The sequence below is a fragment of the Mirounga leonina genome, unplaced genomic scaffold (genome assembly GCF_011800145.1).
Source record: "Mirounga leonina isolate KUSES-001 unplaced genomic scaffold, KU_Mleo_1.0 Mir_98, whole genome shotgun sequence".
Taxonomy (NCBI): Eukaryota; Metazoa; Chordata; class Mammalia; order Carnivora; family Phocidae; genus Mirounga; species Mirounga leonina.
Window position 1 is genome coordinate 663871 of NW_023270921.1, and position 25341 is coordinate 689211.

Here is a 25341-nt window from a genome sequence, read left to right on the forward strand (position 1 = left end):
CAATGGCTATATAAAATGTCCTTGGAAAAGCTTTCCTTCCTTCATAAGTGGCAAGAGTACACATAGAGTATACTTAAAGGTGAATTTCAGGGGCGCCTGGGTGGCTCAGTCATTAAGCGTCTGCCCTTGGCTCAGGTGATGGTCCCAGGGTCCTGGGATCGAGCCCTGCATCGGGCTTCCTGCTCCACGGGAAGCCTGCTTCTCCCTCTCCCACTCCGCCTGCTTGTGTTCCCTCTCTCGCTATGTCTCTCTGTCAAATAAATAAAATCTTAAAAAAAAAAAAGATGAATTATCAGTTAAGTGTGTGGTGTCATTGATATACTCACTAGTCATACTCTTTTGGTAACAATCTTTCAATCAAAAGAAAATAAAAGCAAAATGATATTATAAGACAAAGTGGATTTTTGTATTTTAGAAGGATTCTGTTCTTACTTTATTCATCATGGCTTAATCTTTTTGGTGACACAAAGAATCAAGAGCACAATATCTTTTTTATATTTATAGTTCTCCCCCTATAGACTAAACATGATTTTATGTACTTATATTAGGATTGGCATTGTTTTCTTTTTTCTTCCCTCTAACTCAGTTATATATCCTACATCCTAGAATCATCTTATTAAAGCCTTCCCTTTTATGGACACAACGCAGTCACTGCTTTCAAATCGACTCTGATGGGAAATCCATGTACAGGGAAAATATGTTTCTCCAGTAACACGTAGGCTTGCAAAGACTTATAGTGAATACCGTTTTTTTTTTTTCCATTCAAACAGAAGAAGAACTATGATCGAGTAATGAAAGCACTGGATAGCATAACTTCTATTAGAGAAATGACACAAGTAAGTGTATCATCTTGTGGTCTTGTACAGTTCAGTTTTGCTTGAGTAAAATCATATTTTAAAAATGTCTGAGAGTACTGGCTATGTAGTGAAGTGTAGATTTTTCTATTAGATGGGAATATAATTAAAATATGTCAAAAATTAAAATTGTGTTGTACTAGGATGTTTTGATTAAATTACATCAGTGTACTGGTGGACTACCACTTTGACTTTTGGAGGGTAATTAAATGATTATAATCCTAATGATTTCTCCAACAATTGGAGTGTGTGGTGGTGTGTCAGAATATCTTAAAGCAAAGGTTAAATCTGGTATCATCTTTCTAGACTGTCCATTTTAATTAATGGTAGTAATTTTAACACACTATTTTAATGTCAAAATAAAAACAAATATTCTATCAAATAGAATCTCAGAACAACTTTGGAGGACACTAGCTTCCCCGAGAGTATGAGTTTATATTTTTAGCCCTTTAGGGAGGCTTGGTGAGGTGTTTGATGAGCAAGGATTGAGGTTTATTATGAAAGTCTAACATATCACTGGGCTATAGTCCAGCTCTTCGCAAAGCACATGCTATTGGATTTTTGAGTCCTTTCCACTGCCAAAGATTTGGAGAGAGGCTTAAAACTCATCATGATAAGTAGAAATTAATAATCCATAATTGACAACAACACACATTATGGGTTTGGTTTACATATGTATGGCGGTTTTTCAAGGCTTGCACTGCCCTAGACACCCAGGAGGCTTATCCTGAGCATTACCCTGGGTCCTTTCTGTCTTTGGGGAGAGAGGATTGGATTCCTTCAGTCCTGAGGCCCGCAAAGCTTCTCTGTCGCTCCTCCCTTCACCCCTGCCATCACCCCTACTGTATTTGAAAATGTGCTCCCAGAGTACCTTTTTACATTCCCAAATTTGAGTTTTGAGTCTTTTGATAGTTACTTATTCCATGTAGTCAAATATTCATCCACTTGTTCAACAAATAATGTGTGTCAGACAATTTAAACGAAGAGATCCTTAATTCACAAGTTATATCATTTACTTAAAAACCATCATCCTTGCTCGTTGTTTTTCTATGCCCATACTCTTCTCTATTACCTGAATTCCTCTTCAAACAAATACTATTATTTGTATAAGGAAAAGAAAACAATGAAATACATTTCCACTTAGGGGGAAAAACAAACCTATTCCAATGGCTTACACAAAGTTAAGTAAATATTTTTAGTCACCAAAGACTTTGGTGATAATAGGGTATTTATCATACTATATACCCTAGACCCAGATCATTCTCGGATAAAAATAGCTACAAAATTCTGACTCTGGATCAGCCCTCTGCCAAAATTTTCTTCCGTTATTCTGGGTCATGTGTAAGCTATTTTAATAGAAGGCAGTGGAGACGATTGAGTGTCAGCCTAGGAAGTCAGAGGCGTGTGTTGTATAATTTGCTCATCAGTGATGCGGCCTGTGACCTTGGGCAAGTTGCTTAATTGCTTGACACTTAGCTTCTTCACTGTCAAGGTGGTAAATAGTAACACTGCACCCCCTTCCAGTCTGCACTCCACAGGGATGCTGCCAGGTTTTATTGCGTCAAATCCTTTACACCTCTCCAAATAAATATAACATTATACTGTCCTATTTTCTAGAAGGTACTGCCCTATAGATAGACGCAAGTTATCACAGACAGATTGCCTTTTGTTCTATGAAAAGGATAATTGTCTGGATAAATTCCATTAAATACTTTGAAAAGAAGGGCTCTTCTTATGCAAGTTTTGTCCAGTTTTCTCTGCACCTAAGTCAGTACCTTCAGATATGAGCCTGAGTAGTAGCTCTTACAAGTTTTGCTTTAATGTTTGTTAAAAGTTAAAAAGAGTCATCATCAAAAAGAGACAGCACCTGACACTTGTTAAAGGTGGTGAGAGAGATTTAATTTGAGGACTGCAGCGGGGGAGAGGGACTTGCAGTGTGAGTGAGGTCACCTCTGAGGAAGACAGAAGTGACTGAGTTTTTTAAAGGGAGAGCAGAGAGGGAACAAAAGGGGGCTACGGAGAAGTGGAAATAGGGGGCTGTGGGGAAGCAGGAAATTACAGCAGGGGGATGAGTAGAGAATTACTGGAAGGCTAGCAGTGTGGGTGGGTACAAGGTAGGTACCTTTTGTGGTTGGGCAGCGTCATGTTTTCTTGAGCAGAGACTCAGTCGGGGGCCTGGGATCACCTTTAGACATGGCCTAGTGTGTGGGAGCCAGGCTAAAACTTGATGAAGCCTCTGGAGCAAAATGTTTGGGCAAGCCCATTGGGCCACATGGAAGTTCAGAGTTCATAGCACCTTGTAGGGGGGCGGGGGGGGGGTGGACAATGAGGGTAATTGTTGCTGCGACCATGTCACGGCCACAGAGCTTCGGGTTTAACTAGATTAGACATACCTGTTCAACCTGATTTTCCTTTTGCATAAGGGAAAAAGGAATTTTTAAGAAAAATCAAGAAGTATAATGACTTTTTTTTTCAGGCACCATATCTGGAAATCAAGAAGCAGATGGATAAACAAGACCCCCTTGCTCATCCCCTACTGCAATGGTATAAAATTTTAGTTTTCCTCTTAATGAAAACAGCATCATTTTCTACTGCCTGCTTTAAGGGGGGGGAAAAAGGCCTATTTTACAAGACCTGCAGTGCTACAGTTCCGCAAGCCTATGAGGCCCGGTGATTTTACAGAGTCCTTAATGACTCTCATTTTAATTAAAACTTGTGTATCACAAGGGGAAGAAAATGCTGTCCTATGCACTGCACAGATAGATGATGTATTTGACAGCAGTTTGTCTATAGTTTAAAAAAAAATGTGATTAGCTGAATTATATGGTGAAGCCGTTTGGGTTCATTTAATTTTCTAGTTAACTGAGGACTCAGTGACAAAACTCAGTTTCAGACGTTTATTGAAAATCTTTCTAAAATGTCATAGTGTATGGTTCACTTCCTTAACAAGAACAGGATAAATTTGATGAACTCTTTGTTTGACGGCTGCAGATGATGCTCTGTTCAGAGTGAGCCTGGTGAGGGGTATAGCTTGAGTCCGGCATAGATCCTAGGAAGGCTGACTGAGAATAGAAGAGCAGGTTGAGGACCCCGTTCCTACCACACCTGCTTCAAAGCCTTTGCCCTCTGGTTTCTAACTTGCAAAATGAAAACAATAGTATCCCTACCCCCCCATACCTCTAAGGGTTTTATGCACATGTCTCTTTGAAATCACTGAAAACTTAAAAGACTATGGAATTCACCAAGATTATAAATGCAGTAATACAAATGTAAAGGTGATAAGAGATTGGTCTGAATGAGATTTAATCTAGCTATAACCAGGAAGTTTTTAAAAAATTATGGAAAGATGGGTAAAGGAGAAAGAATGATTCTGGTTACCTAACTCTCACTTAGGATTTTACAATAAACATTCAGTCTAATAAAACTTTAAAAATTAGATTTGGAAGGCTTCCTTCTTTGTATCTGTAATGCTCTGTTATTAAAATTCTGTTTGAGTAGAATAACACAAGGTTTTCATTGTAATTTTTTACATTCTCACATGAAATCATATTCACAATGAAGGTAAAAATCTCAAATATCTAGTCTCTTCCCCCCCCCACCCCCCCAGTAGTCAACCTGATTGTTAACTTTTAATTATTTGTGATCATTTCCTTCAGCTTGTTAGTCACTCTTCTTTCAAGGAGAAGAAAATTTCCCAAAATGTTTTTTTAGAGTTTTCCCTAGTTATTATTTTCTGTTGTGAAAAACATAAAAATAATTAGTTCTTTCAGATACCTGAATGTAATTTTTTTCAACCTCAGTGTCTAAATATGGTGAATAACAGTTTGTGTATATACCACTGTATATATATCAGCACAAACGTCCTCAAGTATTTTAAGAAAGAAAAAGATCTTCACAGAAACTCATTCTTAATTAGACAGTGTAGGGAAGAACCAAGGAAGCAGATGTATGAATCAGCTTTGCATCTAGGGGATCATCCTTTGAAAGTATGCTTAGAAATGTTCATTTTGCTGGTATCTGAGGTTGTAATTATTAAAAATCATTATCTCTCAGGTTTTAAGGAACTACTTCATTCTCAGATTAAAATATTATCCTTTTCTTTCCATAAGCTCTTTAAATTGTTTCAGGAACCAAAGCAAAGTGATGTAATTAAGTAAAATGCTTACTCAATTTAGTTAATGTCACAGCAAACGTAAGTTCCGATCACTTACCAACTAAGGGAAAAAAAAAAAAAAACCGTAAAATATATTTGGCATATATTTGTGACTGATGGACTATTTTAATTAATTTCAGGGTTATTTCAAGTAATAGGTCACATATTGTGAAACTGCCAGTTAACAGGGTAAGTTGTTTTTTCACATATACATACAGAAATGGGAAGCGTCCTGACTGGTTGGGAGAAGTGACCCCTGTGATTTTTAGGCATCCTCTCCAGGAAATTGAAGTAATCTCAGGTTAGGCCTAACTCTTCAGTTTGAAATTACCGTATGTACACCAGCTCCGAGTTTTCCCAAGAAAGCAAATTCAAATTCAGGCTGCTGCCCTGACCTTTTAAGTAAGTAGAAGGGTCAGTATGAAGTCATTTAGTTATTCCACAAGTGATAGCAAGAATCTGGATTTGACCAGAAGAAGGTAATGTGCTTTTTTAGCATTGTCAGTTTCTTGTCGGCACAGCCCCACTTTCCCAAAGTGGAGAAGATACTGCCTTCTCGGCTTAATACGCTTACAGAATAAAGGAAGAAGCTGATGGACTCTGATTTCAGTTCTGATCGAAAACAAAGAAGAGCAGTATCCAAACTCTCAGCTCTCCTGTCTGTGAATCTCTAAACTGCGAGATTTCCTTTATTTTGTACTCCTATATAAGTATATTCCTAAGTGAAAGGGCAGCAATTAGAAAATTTTGTCAAGCAACTAATTCAAAAGACTGTTTTAATTTCTTTCCGTCAACAAAGGGGGAACTGTATTTGAATGTAGGCAATTTACAGTTTTATAAATGTATGCAAATAAAGCGTGATGATGATAATTTTTGCAATTTTAAAATCTTGAACTAACTTTTCTTTTCTCCTTAGCCAACTCAGATATTTCCCCAGTTGAATAACGAGTGTATACTTAGGGAATTCAATAATAAAAGCCTTAAAAAGAAACATAATTAAGAAGGCAGATCTGCTTGGACATGATTACAGAATGTATTCCAAAGCTAAATATAAATGACTTTGGATTGTCTGTCTCCTATTCCTTTTCCATTAGCCTAAAAAATTACCCATCATATCAGCAACTCCATATGATTTATCATTTATGCAGGTTTTTTTTTTTTTTTTTTTTAATGAATGGTCCTGTTAATGTAAGTTAGTATGGCTTGAATCTCGATTAATTCTTAAATGAGTAAAATTTGAAATTGTCATCAGTCTGATTATATGTTAATTTTGACATGTTTTCATTTGTCATTATTTTAAATGGCAGCAACTGAAGTTTATGCACACTCCACATCAATTCCTTCTTCTCAGCAGTCCACCAGCCAAAGAATCTAATTTTAGAGCTGCTAAAAAACTCTTTGGAAGCACCTTTGCATTTCAGTGAGTATGGCTTCCTGTTGATGGGGGTATGTCTTCCCCTCGATCCTCCAGAAGTGTGTGGGGAGGAAAACATTCTTTTAGTAGTTGGCTGTTAGTCCTGAACAGTCCACTGCCTGATACTTGATTTGGAAATTCAAGACTTTCAGAGGGTACATGACTGACTATACTGTGGCCACTTTAGAATCTAGATTATTAATGTTTGGTTTTGCTTTGTCCTTCCCCTCCTCTGTGTTTTAGTGGCTCACACATTGAAAACTGGCACTCTATCCTGAGGAATGGTCTGGTTGTTGCTTCTAATACTAGACTGCAGGTAAGTTTTCTGAATGCTTTAACAAGACCATATATTCTTTAGTGTTAGAGTTCAGTAAGCAATCCTGGTGCTTTTTTATTACGTGAAAAAGGGGAAGCAAGTGGGCTTTAAAAATTACATAGGATTTCTAAAAGGCGTAAGTAATGTTCATAAAATAACTGAAGCAGAATTGACCAGTACACCATATAGGGATGAAAAGAAAAAGAAACTGAATTCCCTATGAGAAAACAGTAAAATCACTTTGAACTTCAGTAGAAGAAAATTATCATGCAGAAAGTAAAACCATACAAGCATTCTGTCTGATAATTCAACACGGATTTCTTGAGCAGTGCCCCAGTGTGGATACTTTAGGATAAGGAAAGGTAAGGCCAAGAATCAGCAAGAGGGAGATTGGACACCAAAGAGCCATCTGCTGCCTGTTTCATGGTCTCCGTGGCAGCGCTGGGAGTTAGCGGGGTATCGTGGATATAGGGCTCATCTTTATTTATGCCCGTCGCCTCCAACACCCCACTTCACTCTCATTCAGCTAATTTTCATCTGATGATGGGAAGAGGTCAGAAAATGAGATGCTCAATCCTGTCGCGTGTGCTGGATCTCACACTCCCGATGACAGTTGAGATGATACAGTTAAATGTAAATGTCCATAAACACACACTTACTGAATTAGTATTCAGTTCATACTAAATAAGGTACAGGGGCCCTAGAACATGGAAATAATGAGAGAGAATTTTAATTGTTCTGAGTAGTTTCTTAGACCAGTTGAAGAGTTTCTGCTAATGAAACTGTTAACCTAAAAGGAGATAGGAATGGGATGACAGTGTTGCATAATGAAAATCTAAATAGGCTACTTTGTTAATATACTAGCATGTGCGTCCTCATCAAAACTCTGTCGTGTATAATTCAGCCTGTTCGGTTTTCAATATTTTGGAGTCATTAACATAAAAACCTATTATAGTACTTGATAATAAGTGACTGTCTTTGTCATAGGTCGGGTGGAAAACCTTTATCAAGGATTTTTTCTCCTGCTATCACTTTTCATGTATCAACTCACTGAATGTTGAAGACAAGGATGATAATACTACTATTTTCACATTAGACTTTAGGAAAGAGCCTTACCATTTTCTAAGAGTTAATCCTCCCAACATGAGACTGATTCCTTTCTTTTGTAAAATATTAACCTTTGAAACCATTGACTGTCTACTTTCTCTCCCACCTGTTCCCCTTTTAGCTCCACGGTGCAATGTATGGGAGTGGAATCTATCTTAGTCCAATGTCAAGCATATCTTTTGGTTACTCAGGTAAGCTCGTGTTTCATTTCTAACCTCAAGTGTGTGAGGTTTTGATTTTTTTATTGTATATCAGGTGACTGAAGCTTATTTGATATGTTTGCATTTAATTCATTTGATTCATGTCAGAAGCGAAAACAAAGCTCACATGTCAGGACGAATTTATAATACTTACCCTAGTATATAAAGTGGAATATGTGGTTTTTTTCAATTTCAAAATTAATTTCCATTTTGTTCAGTAGTTTCTACATTTATCCCCTCCACAAGTAACTATTGAGAATGTAGTATTTGCAAAGCATTCCTTAGAACACTGATTATTCATCTGTAGTAATTCACTATCCTGGGATGTAACTCTGTATCATGCCAACTTCTTTCTTTGGATTATTATATATCATATAAAGACATTTTGAACAGTATGGAGAATTTAGGATTAGAAAAACACCCTCAAAATCAACCTACTTATTGACATCTTGTTTGGTGAAATTGTATGAAAAAATTATTTTGGAAAAAATTGAAAGCATGTGCTGGAGAGGAGCCTGGTAAATTCAAAATATGGAAAGAAAGGTCATGAAATTATTAGCATTCCTTATCCTCAGGTGGTGGAATATGGGGTGATTTCTTTGCACTTTTAAATTTGGGGGAATATGTTACAATGATTGGTGTGGTTTTTTTTTTTTTAGAGCAATATCTTAATGTATTTAAACATAAAGTAATTATGTTCATTTTTATAAAGAAATTGAAAAAAAGAAGGAAATTGAAACTACATAGAACTGTGTAAAGTAACAACTGAAATTTTTTTCTCCTTTCCCCCAGCCCCAACCGGTGTTCTCTGTATTTCCCTTCAGACTTGTAAAGTTTATATTCGTATACCTGCATATATAGTTGGTTTTGCTTGCATGCTCGTGTGTATGGGCAATTAATATAATTATATTACACAGGTTCAGGAGATGTCATTCTGGTGGTACCTGGTTAGTAAGTCTTCATATGCTCTATTATAGAAAAAGATATCTTGAGAGGTCTAATCACCAGGTAAATGTTAACCAGGCCCATCTAATCGCTTTGCCTGCGTTCATGCTCTTTCAGCCACAACAAGTTGTTTCTCAGGGTTCCACCCCAACCTTTTCCAGAACACATGCCCTAAGAGCACCAGGTGGACTTTGTAGGCCTTTTTTGACCTAGCCTCAGAAGTCACATGGTGGCACTTCCCACATATGCTATGGGTCAGAGCAGTCACAAGCCCCTGCATTTTTGAGGCGTGGGGAATTAGTCCCCAAAGGAAAATGTGGCAAAGTCACATTGTAGAAAAGCCTATGGCTTGAGAAATATTGTTGCAACGATCTTTGAAATACAATATGCCAAAACAACACTAAGAAAATAAACACCAGGGGTGCCTGGGTGGCTCAGATGGTTAAGCGTCTGCCTTCGGCTCAGGTCATGATCCCAGAGTCCTGGGATCGAGTCCCACATCGGGCTCCCTGCTCAGCGGGGAGTCTGCTTCTCCCTCTGCCTCTTCCCCCTGCTGTGCTCTCTCTCTCTCTCTCTCTCTGACAAATAAGTATATAAAATCTTAAAAAAAAAAAAAGAAAAGAAACACCAGGAAGAATAAGATAATATAGGAAATAGAATAATATAGTTCAAAGGAGAAAACAAATTAAAACCAGCATAAATCAGATTCTAAATCTCATTAAAGCGTAACACAATAAAAAACTAAAATAAAACCAGTTTAAGAAAATACATCCTCAGCACTGATAAGGAAAAATACCAAGTCATCAAGTACTGTGAAGTAGCTTCGTAGTTGGCTTTCAGGCTGCAAGCGAAGGGGGTGGAGAGCGGCATAGCCTCTCTGAGGATAACAGCCTTTGCCTTCTCCCAGAAGTGCGCATCTGAAACCCTTGGCCTTGTACCTCAGCCTGACCTTCTCCACCTCTGCCCCTCTGGGGGATATATTTCTGACTTTGAAAGAGTTATATCCACACCATTTGCAATTCATTCATTCTCATCAAGCCTTTATTGAAACAGCAACAACAGCAACAAAAAGATCAACATACTTCTCCATTTCTGGACAGTAGATGGGCATTTCCAAATGAAGTATAGAAAAATATCTATCTATTCTAAAACAGACATGAATCTTAGTTCTGTTTTGTCTAAAATCTGTCACAGTAAAAAGTCATGGCATTAACAGAGTAAGCTCAAACTTGTGAGGATCACAGACAAAAGAACTTGCATAAATGTTCTTTATTAGACGGTACAGTAAATTCTACACAGAATTAAATATAGATCAACAACTCATGAAGTTAAGTTTCAGCATAAAAGTATTTTTCTGACGTCGTTCATGTTTCCCGCTCCTTACCTTCTCCTTCTACTAACCAGATGGTAAGGATGAAAGTTTAAGCTCTACCAGCCTTTTAAAACCAAGTTTTAAGAATTTTCTAAATCTATCAATCAGTTTTATGCAAGAGAATTTCCTTTTTTTTTTTTTTTTTAAGATTTTATTTATTTATTTATTTGTCAGGGACAGACAGAGAGAGAGAGAGAGCACAAGCAGGGGGAGCTCCAGGCAGAGGGAGAAGCAGGCCCCCTGCCGAGCAGGGATTCCCGACGCGGGACTTGATCCCAGGACTCTGGGATCATGACCCGAGCCGAGGGCAGACGCTTAACTGACTGAGCCACCCAGGTGTCCCGCAAGAGAACTTCCTGTCCCTGTCTTCAGTACAGAGAAAACCAAGCTGGCTTGTCTACACTCTTCACACCCTCAGGACTTCCCCAAACCCACCGACTTCCCAGGGCACAGCAGCTGCTCCTCCCGGAGCCCCCTGTGGCCATCCGTGGCCCGAGGCAGTGAGGTCTGCACCTCCTGTGGAACTTTGCAGTGCCCCTGGATCGCATTTGAGGGGTACCACCCGGCTTTGTCCCTCAATTACGATTTTGCTGGTGTTTTTCAGGGATGAACAAGAAGCAGAAGGTGACAGCCAAAGATGAGCCGGCGTCCAGCAGTAAAAGCAACAGTGCATCACAGGTGTCGTAGTGACTCGAGTGGCTGATGGGATGAGGGAGCTTGGGCTTCCTTAGCCAGCAGGGCTTCAATAAGCACTCAGGCGTTTTAAGTCTGCAGAATTATTTTAAGCGGCCATTACTCACAAAGGTGTAAAACCGACCCTAAAATGTAATAATCGAAACGCCTTTATTCAGTCAATATTCAGCAAGTCTTTATTAAGCTCCTACTGTAATGTTAGAGAATCCTGGGCAGTGGGTTCTAGTGACAAATCAAAAATAGAACCAAACACATTAGAGAATTCCTTAGGGAGCCTCCATTCTATTGAGTGGCTACGGGTAAATGAAATGTATGTTTAGAGAGAAAGAACGCTAGATGGTAGAGAAAAATGGAGAAAAGTCAAGGGAAAGGGCTGTTGAGTACTGTGGGATGGAAGGTGGGACCAGAATGAGTGTAGCCTGGGGTGGCCAGGAAAGAACACTCCGTCTGAGGTTATTTTGCGGAGACCTATAGGCAGTGAATGCATGAGCCATATGGGAGAAGGAACATTCCAGGCAGAGAAAAGACCAAGCACAGATCCCTTGTTGTTTCAGTGGAAACAACCATTCTGGACAAATGAGAAATCTACTTAATGAGTAATGTGATTTTTAAAATAAGGGGGGAAAAAAAGTATAGCTGACCTAATATCTAAAAACAAAAACAAAACTACAGATTTTCTCCATGAGATTTTCTGGTAACCTCTGTAGCTTAGTTAATGGTGCTGTAAAAGTGGGTTGGTTTTAGGTAAGTTAGATGATCTGGAATAACTGATTGTAATGTTTGAAAAGATCATGCAATTTTAATTTTGTTTCCCTTGAAATGAGGATGCCAGGCTTCCAGTAAAAATAAATTTGAGTTCTAATTCTATGATGTGAGGCTGTTAAACTTTAATTGAGCGTTTTTAGTTCACTTATCTTGAGAGTGATTTAATAATAGTTATGTACAGAAATTAAATGATACAACAAATATAGCTTGACATTAAAGAATTCAAGGATATTACTGCTAGTCTAGATAGGCCTTTTTTTTTTTTTCCCCCTAATCTGGAGCTATCTTAGTGGCTATTATTTTTTAATGATGATGAATTCTTTTCTCACTTGAGCAACTGCCCTATTTTCAACTCTGATTTTTAAATTCTTTTGGAATTTAGTCACAGAAAAAAGGACAGCAGTCCCAATTCCTGCAGAGCCGTAACTTAAAATGCATAGCCTTATGTGAAGGTAAGTTGAAAGTTTTACCAACCTCATAGCATTAATTCTCTATGTTATCTGTGTTTAAGAATTTTACTATATTTCCAGAATGCTCAACATGGGTTAGTGAAAGCATTATTCCTTGTGACCTTCTCTAAGGGCACAGATGGAAAACAGGTACAATAGAGATCGTAAAGGTGAAAAACAAAGCAGAATTGGCAAGAATTCAGACAGTGCTGTATTTTATTCTTGGCAGATACCGCAGAATGGTAATTATATTTTTCTGATCAAGTATTGCAAATCTCTTTTGTGAATATGCCGCCTTCCTTTTTAAGTTGGTTTTTGAATGTATAATACCATGAAAAATGTGAAAGATGAACCAAGCACTAAGGAGAGAACCCAACAGGTCTTTCTGCTTCTACACCGAAATTATTCCTCTATTCTGAACTTGAAGTAGACAAATTGATAGGTGATTTGCAAGATCATATGCTTTTCTTTGTTCTTTCTATATAAAATCTGACCTTGACTAAAAAAGCTGGTGCTGGGAGTTCCAGTAGCCACCGTTAACTGCCTTTTAAGTCTTCAACCCTTAATAGTTAATATAGGACACGAAGTTGCTTTCTGTCTACACAGTCTCCAAGTCAGGACTATTTGCTTTTGATAATATACAAGTGATTCCCTTCCTGTTGTTACACTGATGGCGTTTAAAACATAAAATTGTCACATGACATTTTATTGTTTTTACTTACACTTTTGATAGCTTATAAGGTTAAACATTTTTCATGTGTTAGTTTGTGCATGTACTTTTTGCTTTTAGATTTCTAAGAGCAGGGATGTAGTAACTTAGAGTAAAATCGTTCTTTAATTTTATCTTCCACTTACAGTGATCACCTCACCTGACCTGCACAAACATGGAGAGATATGGGTCGTCCCAAATACTGATCATGTCTGCACACGATTCTTTTTTGTGTAAGTGTGAAGGTTCAAATTTGTATGTTACTGTCTTCTCCATGAATGAGGTAGTAGTGACTACATTATTATTTGGTCACTTTAGCTGCCAGTAGGTAACAGACAGGTAGTTTCTCATCATCTGAATGTTTCTGTTTTATTTTAATGAGCTGTAAAAAACAGAATGATATTTAAATGCTGTTAACTTAGAAGAAATGAAGAAAAACATCTGTCTCTTTAACGATCTATGTGTGCATATATATACACACATATGTATATGTATGTAGATAGACATACACATACAGATAGATGTAACATATATATACACATATGTACACGTACACATATATCTTTAGTTATTTATGGATTTAAAAAATATTATAACTAGGAACAAAGAAGACAATAATGAGAATGTCCTGTCCCTATAAGAGGTTGATGATCTGGGGCGCCTGGGGGGCTTAGTCGTTAAGCGTCTGCCTTCGGCTCAGGTCGTGATCTCAGGGTCCTGGGATTGAGCCCCTCACTGGGCTCCCTGCTCAGTGGGGAGTCTGCTTCTCCCTCTCCCTCTGCCCTCCACAACCAGCCCCCCTGAATGCACTCTCTCTCCCTCTCAAATAAAATAAAATACTAAAAAAAAAAGCTGATGATCTGCATTTCGTATAACATAGGCTGGCAGTGCAGGACATATTGATGTGGATTTTTTGACAGCTGTATCATAAGAGCTGCAAGAAAATATAATCACATTATTTTTCATATCTAAGTAAATAATGTGTGCAGTAGACCTATCTGATTTTCACCCACCCTTACTTGACTCCCAACCCTTTCCCTGCCTATTTCTTCCTCATCCATGGTCCTATCCCAGGAAGGACCTCAGGGAAGGACGGAGTATAGCTGTTTTGTACTTCGACGTAGTCTTCTAAAGAGAAGATGGGAAAAAAGCACTGGCTTGTTTTATAAGCCATGTCAAAATGACTGCCTCAAGACTGCTTCAGTATAGAGTGTTTTCTACGGCATGCTGTGCCTGCAGCACTTGATCTGTTAGCTTACTGGCAAACTGTTCACAACGTAAGTTTTACTAACTGTCAGGTTTTCTTTGGGATAGTATGAAAACTGTGACTTTCTTATGATACTGATTTATGTATTATGCATTTATGTATCTTCTGTATTTTTGATGCATATTAATACATACATATTGTGACACATATATGTATCTGTAGATTTCTTTCTTCATGGCCAGGCAGCCGTGAGTATGGTAGACAGAGCCTGCTTTGGTTAGACATCTTGTGTCCAGGCTCACCAGTTAGCCACGTTGCATGACCTCTCTGAGCTTTATCAGTAGGTACAATAAAGCATCATCGGTAGATACAGTAGCACGCTATGTCTACCTTACCAGGCAGAATCCCAACAGGAAACCTGTGGCCCATGAGAAATATCATAATTTCTATCACCCACAAGTAGATTGCTTAAAAAGGTGTGGTTTCTAGGGGCACCATGGTCTACTGTAGCAACCGGATCTAGCAGCACCAGTGGGGTTCTACATCCCCAGGGCCAAAAGGACAAGGACAAGAAACAGTTCTCAGAACCCTGTAGGAGAACCCTCACTATTTCAGCAGCTTTGAAAGGAGCTGGAGCCATCAGTTGAAGGACTTAGGGAGCCCAACGTGACCTTAATGGGCCTGGACCCAAGGGAAACCTGGACTTTACCCCCCTGCCAGTGTCCTGCTGGGCCTCCCCATCGGTCAAACCCTGCCAGAAAGTAGAGGGCAAGTGAGCTTATTGATAGAGTCCATACAGGTCAGCCTCCTGGGTCCGAATGCAAGGTAGAGAAGGATGTCACGTGGATCTGACGTTCCTAGGGAAGCTATCTGCATGCGATTTTAAGATTCTTATGAGGACAAAGTTAGCACAGTGCAGGTCTTCATTGAAAGGCACTCACTAGGAGTGCCTGGGTGGCTCAGCTGATTGGGTGTCTGCCTTTAGCTCAGGTCATGATATCAGGGTCCTGGGATTGAGCCCCACATCAGGCTCCCTGCTCAGTGGGAAATCTGCTTCTCCCTCTCCCTCCATGCTCTCATGTTCTCTCTCAAATAGAGAAATAAAAATCTTAAAAAAGGGGGGGCACTCATTAAATTTCCCCCTCTTTCTTGACCATCATGACTATTATCCATTGTTAGAAGATTGGCCTTCCAAAAGACACATCTAATCACAAAGTTATCTGATTGAGTGACCTTATGATTTAGATGGAAAAGGAACTCCAAAATCCTTTCCTTAGCCTGATGTTAATCAGTTAATTTACTCCTCTTAGTATCTTGCTAAAGTTCAAATTTATTAAGCTAAATAAACAACTTTAGGCAGTAGGCATTCTAATGTTATTTCTTTGAAATTTTACGTAAATTATATGTAAAATAAATCTGTAGGGATGTATGTGTTGTGTGTGTGTGTGTGTCTGGAGAGATGGATTTCTGTATTTATTAGAAGAAAAAAATGAGGAAAGACCATCTGAAGAAAAGAGAATAAGATTCTTCCAGTATACTTAGATACTTTCCAAATAGTGTAAAGAAAAAAAACTATTAAGATAATGATTTTCATTTCTTTATAAATATAGATGAGGTTTCATCCTTTTTCTCTGCACCCTCGGGAGAGAAGAGACTAATTAAGGAAAATTGATAAGATTCAAACACATCAGAAGGAGAATCCATTCACTAATTAATGTACATTCTATTTACAACCATCAGCTTCTTTGTAAAAGATATAATCACAGAGTTCTATGAGTGATGTGCCTCCCCAGTGAGTGGTAACATCTAGGAAAAGATAAATTGATGAGAAAGAAGTGAGTTATCACAAGTACACTGTTACCAGACAGAAAATCTTATTTTCTTGTTCTCATTTTGTTCCGATTTTTTAAATTAACATTATCTAATTGCTTATGTTAGAAGTTTGGCCTGATGACTAGGGTATAAATTACTGTGGCTTCTGGGGTGCCTGGGTGGCTCAGTTGGTTAAGCGACTGCCTTCGGCTCAGGTCATGATCCTGGAGTCCCAGGATTGAGTCCCGCATCGGGCTCTCCCTGCTCGGCGGGGGGTCTGCTTCTCCGTCTGACCCTCCCCCTTCTCATGTGCTCGCTCTCATTCTCTCTCTCTCAAATAAATAAAATCTTTAAAAAAAAAAATTACTGTGGCTTCCTTTTTTAATCTATTATTAAGTGAAACTACGAAAAATCAAAATAATTTCCATGCTAATCTGATTTCTAGAATGGTGATAATAAAACAGGTGCTTAATATCCTGACCGTACTCTTTCCAGCAAGTAAACAACAACACAGAATGAGAGAAGAATTGGGGGGATATTTTAGGGAACAGACTGCTGTATCAAAAAAAAATTTTTGAAAGTAAAATTTAAAGGAAGATATCACTTAGAAAAAAAAGAATAAGTTTGAAAACTTTTGTTGGATAATTTCAAAATGAATAAACTTAAATTTTAATGCTTCTGGCAAAACATAATAATTCAGATGTTATAAACAGATTCTAGCCAATTCTAGGGATTGTTGAGAAAATTTGGTTTCATTAGTCGCCTTGAGACACATGTAGAAATAAGGCAACAGTTTTTAAAAAGAGCAAGAAGCTGGGCTTAAGAGGAGGTGCAAAAAGCAAATGGACATATCGTGCTCTAGTCACAGTCAACAAAAATGTTTATTTCACAGTGAATGGGGAGTTTTAGAGCAAGAGAGGAAGACTTACTATTGGCTATTTTCCATGAGTAGGATTAAATAATAAAATCAAAGAGAAGGTAGTTGATAATTTGGCAAGTTAACAGAGTAGGTGTGTCTTGTGTCATGGTCTCCCCCGAGGCTACCCAGCCTCCCCACCCCCCGCTGTAGTGAAAACTGTTAGAGGTAAGAATATATGACTTCTCCTTCAACTCTCTGGGACCAAGGGAAGGTTAAGAACTGCTAGGTTTGCTATCTTGCTTATCTGATGTTACAACCTACCTGTTCAATGCTTCAGTGCTTCATTGATTTAGAGCAGGCAGGTCTGCAAAATCAATTGTTTCCATATTTTGTCTATTAGATAAATTTAAGGTATACAGCCCCTCCTATTTTTCAAGACCGACCAATAAGTTCAGAAACTTAAGAACAGGAAGGACCAAATCATACAAGTCTGCAGAAAAGAGATACGGGATATTTTCAGGTTCTTGAGTCTGGCAGATCTCAGTGCTAAATAAATTTCAGGAATTCTTATCCAAAATCTATCTTTTAAGGTTCAGCTCAAATACCACTTCATCCAGGAAGCTCCTAATCAAAAGTAATCTCTCTTCCTGGTGTTCCTGCAGCTGACACTGCAGAACTTCGATTTAAAATTTAGTTTTTTCTTGTATCGGACTTTTCCATGAGGCTGTCAAGTCTGAAAGGGCTGACTCCTACTTTTGCTTTTCATTTACTATCCTGATGCCCTGCAGCACCTCCCCTGGTACCGGATGCATGGCTGCTTATCAGTACATTTTTAATGAATGAACAAAGATGAAGCTAAAAAGGATAATATTTTGGATTATGTATAGTTTTTATTTTTGGTAAAAGTTTGAAATCTATCTAAAGAGACGGATACAAGAAAAATGTGTAAAATAAGAACTGTATAATGGCCATTCAGTGAAAAGAAAGATAATTTTCATCGTGATTTTGTAAAAACAAACAAACAAAAAACAAACCAGTCTTTGAATGGGAACATAGTGAGGAGACAGACAAGTTATTTATGAAGTTGGAAGACAAGCAATTCAGTCATGGCTCAGTGAAGTTGTGTGACATCAAGCTGATACGATCGGGAACTTTGCTTTTTCACTAGCCTATAATAAATCCAGTTTCTCTGTCTGCAACCCAGATCCATTTCCAAGATTTAAACTGCCACATCACTCTCCTGTTTAAAACTCTTTAGGAGCTGCTTGCTTCTTATAAGATAAAGTCCAATCTCCTTTACAAAGGGAGCCAACTCACTCCCCAGCCTTTTGTTCTTCCTTCAGCACCACAGCATTGGAAGGTCAAGGAGATCTAGCCCCAGCCTCATGACCCCCAGTTTTCATCACCCACAATTTCTCACCTCCAGATATTACGCTTCATGACCTCAACTGTAGGCTATGATCCCCACACTTCCATGCTTTTCCTCTTTCCTTTCTCCAGTAAATCTAGACTCTTTCTTCCTCTCTTCCCTCACACTAATTTATCTGATTCCTACTCCTGTTTTAAATTTTAGCTATGCCTTCCCTCCTCCCAGAAACTTTCCCTGACTCCGTTGTGCTAATCCTTGGTGTTATTGTGTGGTGCCATGGGCTTGTTTTTATCATTGGGTTATTCTTTCTTATATAGGGTCTTCTCCATTATTCTGCATACATTCTTGAGGTCGGGGACTGTATGGCTCATTTGTCTTTGTGTGCCTAGCACAGTGGTTGGCAGAGAAGTAGGAATGAATGAAATGCCCACACTTAACTGCTTGCTAGGTATTTTCTCTCAGAATGTCTGCTCCTACCTTGAAATCAATATGTACAAAGTGAAACCCATTATTGCTAAATTCCCGAGTCAAATTCTTGGCTTCTCCAATCTACGCAGTAATTTTACCCAAAGACACTTGGAACCCTGAGCTATAGTTTTTAATGTCTTTTTCCTTGTACACTATAGTCATCAGCCCCCATGTGTATCTTTACACAGTTTTCTCCTTTCAATACCGTTGTTTCCATGGATATTTCATTCTCTGCCCCAGAGTCCATCAAAAGATCACTAGTTTTTCTCCAGGCTTCTAATTTCATCATTGCTCCTAATCTATCTTGTACAATACCAAATTTATTAAACATTAACATTATTACACTAGTGATAACTATTCATTGTATAGAAACTGAAATCAAAGGTAAGCAAAAAAGAAGAACGTCACCCATAATATCCCCACTTGGAATTAACTACAGTTAATCTTTGATGTATAGCCTACGTTTCTACGCATATAAATTTTTTAAGATCATACTACTTCTATCACACTAATATTCCTAAAGCAGAGTCTTGATTATATCTTGTTCATACACTCTGGTAGTTTTTAACAAATAAAGACATGACATTCCGCAACACAGAGCCCATTTTATCTTCCTTCAATGACCCATACAGACCACTGATTAAGTAAAATTATTATCCTAGGTGTTTCTTGAACACAACTTGGAATTATTTTTCCCACTACTGTGCCTTTGCTCAGTCATTCCAAATGATGGGCCTTCCTGCCCGCTCAGCCTTAGCTGATCTCCTAAGGCTCAACTACATAGTCTTTTTCCATGGGATCTTTCCTGATATCCCAGTCAGACATGATGTCTGTCTTTACTCTAAATTTTACTCGTCCTTGCTCGTCCTAAAATTGCTTGTCCTTGCTGCCCGTCTTACAGTTATTTGCATAACTCTATTATCTTCCCTAGTAAAATGCAAATTCTGTTCGCAGAAACGCTTAACACATAGTGCATGAGAACAGTGACAAAGGCCGAAAGTTTCAACGTGATGAAGAAATTGTACATGGGCGATGATGTAGACAACGCTCTTATAGCATCAGATACCTTAAGGAACTTTGGAGAAGTCCTGGATATCATTTGTTCACAGTGAATTTCTCCTCTCTATTGCTAATGAAAAACAATGCTATCATTTCTGGGTTCCAGATTCAGGGAGTCCGAAAACAAATTGACGTGTGCCATTCTTTAAGCTGCTACATCAGTTTGGAAATAGAACTTGTCAATACATTCAAAAGTTTTTATCTAGGAAATTTCCTAACATATCCAGAGAGTTCCGGACAGCTAAATTCCCTCTGTTGTTCTCTTTCCTTCTCAAAGCTTTTTAAGCAAATTGGCTTATTTTTTAATTAAAATTTTAGTAATCTTTTAATGCTCCTGGGAACTTAAGTAATTTTTGTCTCCTTTTAGATGGTTTCATTTTTTCCTTCTTCAGAAAACCCCAGTCAAGTGTATCATTTTCCCTATTGATACCATTCTTGCTCCATTTCTTTTTTTTTTTTAATTTTTAGAAGATTTTATTTATTTATTTGCCAGAGAGAGAGAGAGCACAAGCAGGGGGAGCGGCAGGCAAAGGGAGAAGCAGGCTCCTTGCTAGTAAGCAAGGAGCCCGATGTGGGACTTGATCCCAGGACCCTGAGATCATGACCTGAGCCGAAGGCAGACGCCTAACCATCCGAGCCACCCAGGCACCCCACTCCATTTCTTTTTTTTTTAATCTTGTTGCTTTCTGGACATAAATGAACTTCACTGTTAAATTAGCAGTTGTTTGTCTGTAATACTAATAAATAGCTGCAAAGTATTCTGTATGCCATATTGTAGTAAATACCCTATGCCACGAGTAATGCATATATCTAAATGCTGCCAGTTGACCCAGGCAAATGGTAGCTTGTCTTTCCTTTATTATTGTATATGCTTCATAGTTTAAGACATCTGAATGCCTGTGGCCAGTTTTATCCTTCCAACCCACAACTGTTATGCTTCCTTGTGGGCTTCATAGACAATGGAAGAATATGCATTTTTCTTAATACTTTTTTTTAATGATTCTATTTATTTATTTATTTATTTATTTATTTGACAGAGAGAGAGAGAGAGCACAAGTAGGCAGAGCAACAGGCAGAGGGTGAGGGAGAAACAGACTCCCCGCCCAGCAGGGACCCCGACGTGGGGCTCGATCCCAGGATCCTGGGATCATGACCTGAGCTGAAGGCAGCCGAATAACCAACTGAGCCACCCAGGCGCCCCAATACTTTCAATCTCCATCTCGGTCTCTCACTCTTGCTCTCTACTCTCCGTTTGCTTTTGCCCTGGGCTCTTTCTATCCTAAATTATTATTGTTTGTTTAAAGGATGTGAGTCTCATCTCTCCATTAACTACTAAGGCTTTTCAGGTGTCAATGAGCACGTAGTATTTGGGGATAGCAAACCCTTCCATTTGATGGAAATAGAGTGTTGGGGTAGTGGGACATGACTGGAGGGGAAGTTTAGGTTTGGGTTACGAAGGACCCTGGTGCACTATGCCAGTGCCATTGGATATTTGTCCTGCAAGTGAAGTGCAGGCCATTTGTATCACTCCAGCGAGAGCAGAAAACAGCCTTCTCGGAGGGACGGTGCGGCTAAGTATGGAGACCGAGAGATCAGTTACAATGTTCTTACAGTCGTCTAGGTCAGTGTTTCTCACTCCAAAAGAAAACGTTTTTGACATTGTGACTTGGGAAAAAACAATGCTTGCTTTGTGTGGTGCATTCAGTATTCTGTGTCCTATCCTATTCTAGTTTCACTGAAAAATGCTAGCCCAGACAATCTAAATTAATTTCAGAACCCGCTAATTGTACGTGTAACCTGCAACTTGAAAATCACTTATTTAGACGAATGATAATGAAGCCATAAACGGAGGTAATGGCATCAAATGGAGAGAAGATGCACCTGGCAATAATTAGGAAAACAAAAGCAAGATAACTTGGTGATTTATTGGATTTAGGCACATGGAAGAGCCAAGAATGACCGAAGTTCTCTTGTTGAGAGACTGGGTAGATGATGGTACTCCAAACTGAGATTTTGATAGAGGTAAAAAAGCAGGCTTGGGGTTAAAAAATTAAGCAATTTTGAATACACTAGATTTGTGATTTCTGTGGGGAAATTATAGTTAGAGAAGGATGTAAGGATTAGAGATATAGTTTAGGAATCAGCATGTGGGTGATGATTAAAGCAGCGGGAGAGACTGAAATAATTGAGAGTTTGCATATCATGAAAAGAGAAAACACTGAGAGTGAATTGTGGATAAAGCCAGCATTGAAATGGGAGGCCAGGGAAGAGGACGCAATGAAGGAAACAGAATTAATAATCAAAGGACCAACTAGGGAGTGAAGAGATAATATCGCTTCAGGGAAAAGAGCAGTCAACTGTATCACATACTGCAGACGTAGCAGGTAGAATCTGAATTCTTCACATAAGAGGCCATGGGTAACCGTTGTCCAGACTTTCAGTGGAGTGGTGGGGTCGGAAGAATGATTGCAGTGGGTTGAGGAAAGCATGAGCGGTTAGAATGTATTGTAGACAAACCTCAAAGGTCAGCTTTAAATTGAAAGGAATAGAGCTGGTAGTACGCAGGTACCAGTTAAGCCAAGACTGTCTTACTCAGCTTTGCGTCCAGTGTACAGAGGACACAGATGCCACAGGGTCAGAGCAAACACAAATGCGTATTAGGAAAGTGAGGAGAGATCCGCGTGGACCGGTATGCGTAACTGGCACTCTGGTTTTCTTTGTCCCTCCATCCTCTTTTTGGCAGTGTCTTTTGGCTTTCCGAAATCCAGATCCTTGAGGAACTAGCTGGATTGGCTTGGTGAATACCATTATCTCCCGCGGGATGAGCCTGCAAGCCAGGGTGCCTCCCCAGCCTTGGCTCAGCGTTATGGATGCCTTAGTTTACCCTTTGGCCCCGGGGGTAGCCAGGATGTACACAGAAACCATATAACATATTTTACTTGCTCCATAAAATGTATCTTTCATACGGTTTGCCACAAAGCTCCAAACTAGCGTTGGACATTGCTTAAAGCATTTCACTTTAACATTCTCCATTTAATTAACAGAGCACTTACAGTTTGGTCTCCTGGGAAAATCATTATAAGTAGGCCGTGTACCACATATCCCTTTCTTTTCTTCACAGTAGTGCTTCACCATTGAGTGTCATAGATAAACACATGCACGCGTGCATGTGTATGTACTTATACGGATAGAATTAACCTAGTTGATTGGCAACCGTGGGTCAGTTCTTAAAGAGTTTAAACTTGCTACAAATGGAGTTATCACTAGGTGTTTGAGCAGTGGATTATGTAAGGACCTGAGTTCTCATTGCTGTATGTCATCTATTCCATTTTCCTGTATTGTGCTATTTCAGGAGAATTTTAATGTGGTGAGGAAAAGGCAGTGGTGCGCATAAATCTTTGAGACCGCTTACACCCATGGTTATCTATTTTGAAGTAATTACCACTTCTCGAAAGCTTCTGTCTTGAAGTCATTTTTACGAAGTAAAATTAATTCATCACCTGTTCTACTTCTGAATCTTATCACGGAAGTTTAAAAATTCATTCTTGGAAAATTCTTTTTGCCCAAGTAAGTTTATTAGAGGAAATGAATAATCATCTAATACGCAATTCTTTCTTTCTAAAGGACTTAGTAATCGCTGTCCTTTAATGTTATATTTCCACTTCTATAGCTTAGCGAAACTTAGCACACTTGCATTCTTGTGTGAAGTATCAGCACAAATAAGAATATCTTCTAGAGTCAGACTACAAAGAGCCGCCAGTGATAAGGAAACAAAGGCGGCACTGATCACAACGGAATAATAATGAGAGGGCAGGCACTGAGGGAGCAGTGGCAGAAAGTGAAGTCATTTCTCAGGGTATCGCAGATCAGAAAATAAACAAATGAGTGAAGTGGGAGTGGGGTTCACAAGATTCGAACCTAAGGAACCGAAAGCTGAAGTTGGTATGTTCTTTCACGGTGGGCTTCGTAGAACAGCTGCCGTGGGAAATGCTGGGGGGGGGGTGAAAAAGTTAAGATTAAAAGGGAAAGAAGGAGGGAAGGAAGGAAAGAGGGAGGGAGGGAGGGGCAAATCAGGGCATGATGTAGGATAATCATGTGTTTAGTCATGCAGGCTTTTCTGCATTTGCGAACACATTATTAAATACAACTGAGAAATAACGTCTTCACTACTGAATCCCTTTGGCTATATTTTAGGTATCAAATGGCATTTCTGAGGGGTGCTTTTTTTTTTTTTTAGTGTTTCGTCTTTTTAAAAATGTCTTACGTTTCTTTTTTGTGTTTTAGCTATGAAGATGGTCAGGTTGGAGATGCGAATATTAACACACAAGAAGGAGGCATTCACAAAGAGATCCTTCGAGTAATTGGTAATCAAACTGCTACTGGTTAAAGGACCATCATTTAATTAACATGATCTGAAAGCCTTCCTCGGGTTCAAAGCTGGATTTTGAACTGAAGAAGATGATAAAATAATTTATTGTTATTATAAACAAAAGTAACCCTTTGAATACTGATTTTTTTCTTAGTATTTCTAAGTATCTTATTAAATACCTAGAATGGTATAAAATTGATCAATTGTAGGGTTATGGAATCTAGTAATAAAATTACAACAGCACTTAAACTGAAGTTTGGGTTGCTCACACAATAAACAGATTGAAAAAACAGTTTTGTGCTGATATTTTTATATTAAACTCTTTAATTGGAAATTTGGTATTATATACCGACATTTTAGGTTACCAAAATAGAACTGAGAACATTTTATAATGACGTCTAATCTATACAGTACTTTGCAATAAGTATGTTTGCACATTCTGGTGTGCTATTTAATTAGTGGTATGAACATTCAAATGTTTTGGGGAGGGATATTTCCTATTCTCCTGTTATTTTTTTCTTATACAAAAACAATTAGGTCTTAGATGCAGTGCTTTGCCCAAGAGTATGTAATGTATATATCTATAGATTGATGCATCAAAATGTGTGATCGTGCAATTATGTGTGTATATGCACATATATGTGCTTTGACAACAGAGATAGCACGGCTCCACGATTCTATGCTCATTTGATGAAAAGAAAATAATATTCAGTAAGCAGTAAATCTGGACATAAACCAAGACATGAGTCAAATGTACCACCATTCATTCACTGAAGATATTTAGAAACAATTTTTCTGTTTGTTTAAATAATTTCCCCTTCAGTTAGAATTCAACTCTTTTATAATGTTATCTAACAGTTATAATTTGGGGAACACAGATGCCCCAGGTGGACTAATTCTATATTCAAATGATTATATGTTTAAAAGAAGGGCCTCAGAATTTAAACAAACGGTATATATTTTTTATTTCCTACAATGGAACATTTTTAAAATTTATTTATACCACACCAGCATTTTTTGTATTTTTTCATCTAATACCTCTGCTTATTTTTTTTCGTATTGAGAAAGAAGACAAACGTTGAAGTTTCTTTTATATTAAAAGAACACAAATAAGTTTATAGAGAATAATAACACCAGCTCTTAGCATTTTCCTTTCAAGAGTCCTGTGCTCATCAAACTCATTTCTGTTTCTTTGGGTCCTAAAGTTATTCTTATTCATCA

The 25341-nt window shown here is 38.4% G+C and overlaps 1 protein-coding gene across 1 annotated transcript in view; it reads left to right on the plus strand.

Annotated features, from left to right (window-relative positions):
• LOC118006639 (protein mono-ADP-ribosyltransferase PARP8-like) overlaps positions 1 to 25120 on the plus strand; it is a 171639-nt gene extending 146519 nt beyond the window's left edge. The window contains exons 17-26 of the mRNA XM_034999359.1: positions 771 to 836; positions 3331 to 3398; positions 5148 to 5196; positions 6315 to 6427; positions 6665 to 6737; positions 7966 to 8035; positions 10966 to 11039; positions 12202 to 12271; positions 13126 to 13210; positions 24036 to 25120. Coding sequence (XP_034855250.1) covers positions 771 to 836; positions 3331 to 3398; positions 5148 to 5196; positions 6315 to 6427; positions 6665 to 6737; positions 7966 to 8035; positions 10966 to 11039; positions 12202 to 12271; positions 13126 to 13210; positions 24036 to 24138 — 771 coding nt within the window. The 3' untranslated portion in view covers positions 24139 to 25120. The remainder of the gene's footprint in view (positions 1 to 770; positions 837 to 3330; positions 3399 to 5147; positions 5197 to 6314; positions 6428 to 6664; positions 6738 to 7965; positions 8036 to 10965; positions 11040 to 12201; positions 12272 to 13125; positions 13211 to 24035) is intronic.
• The last annotated feature ends 221 nt before the right edge of the window (positions 25121 to 25341 follow it).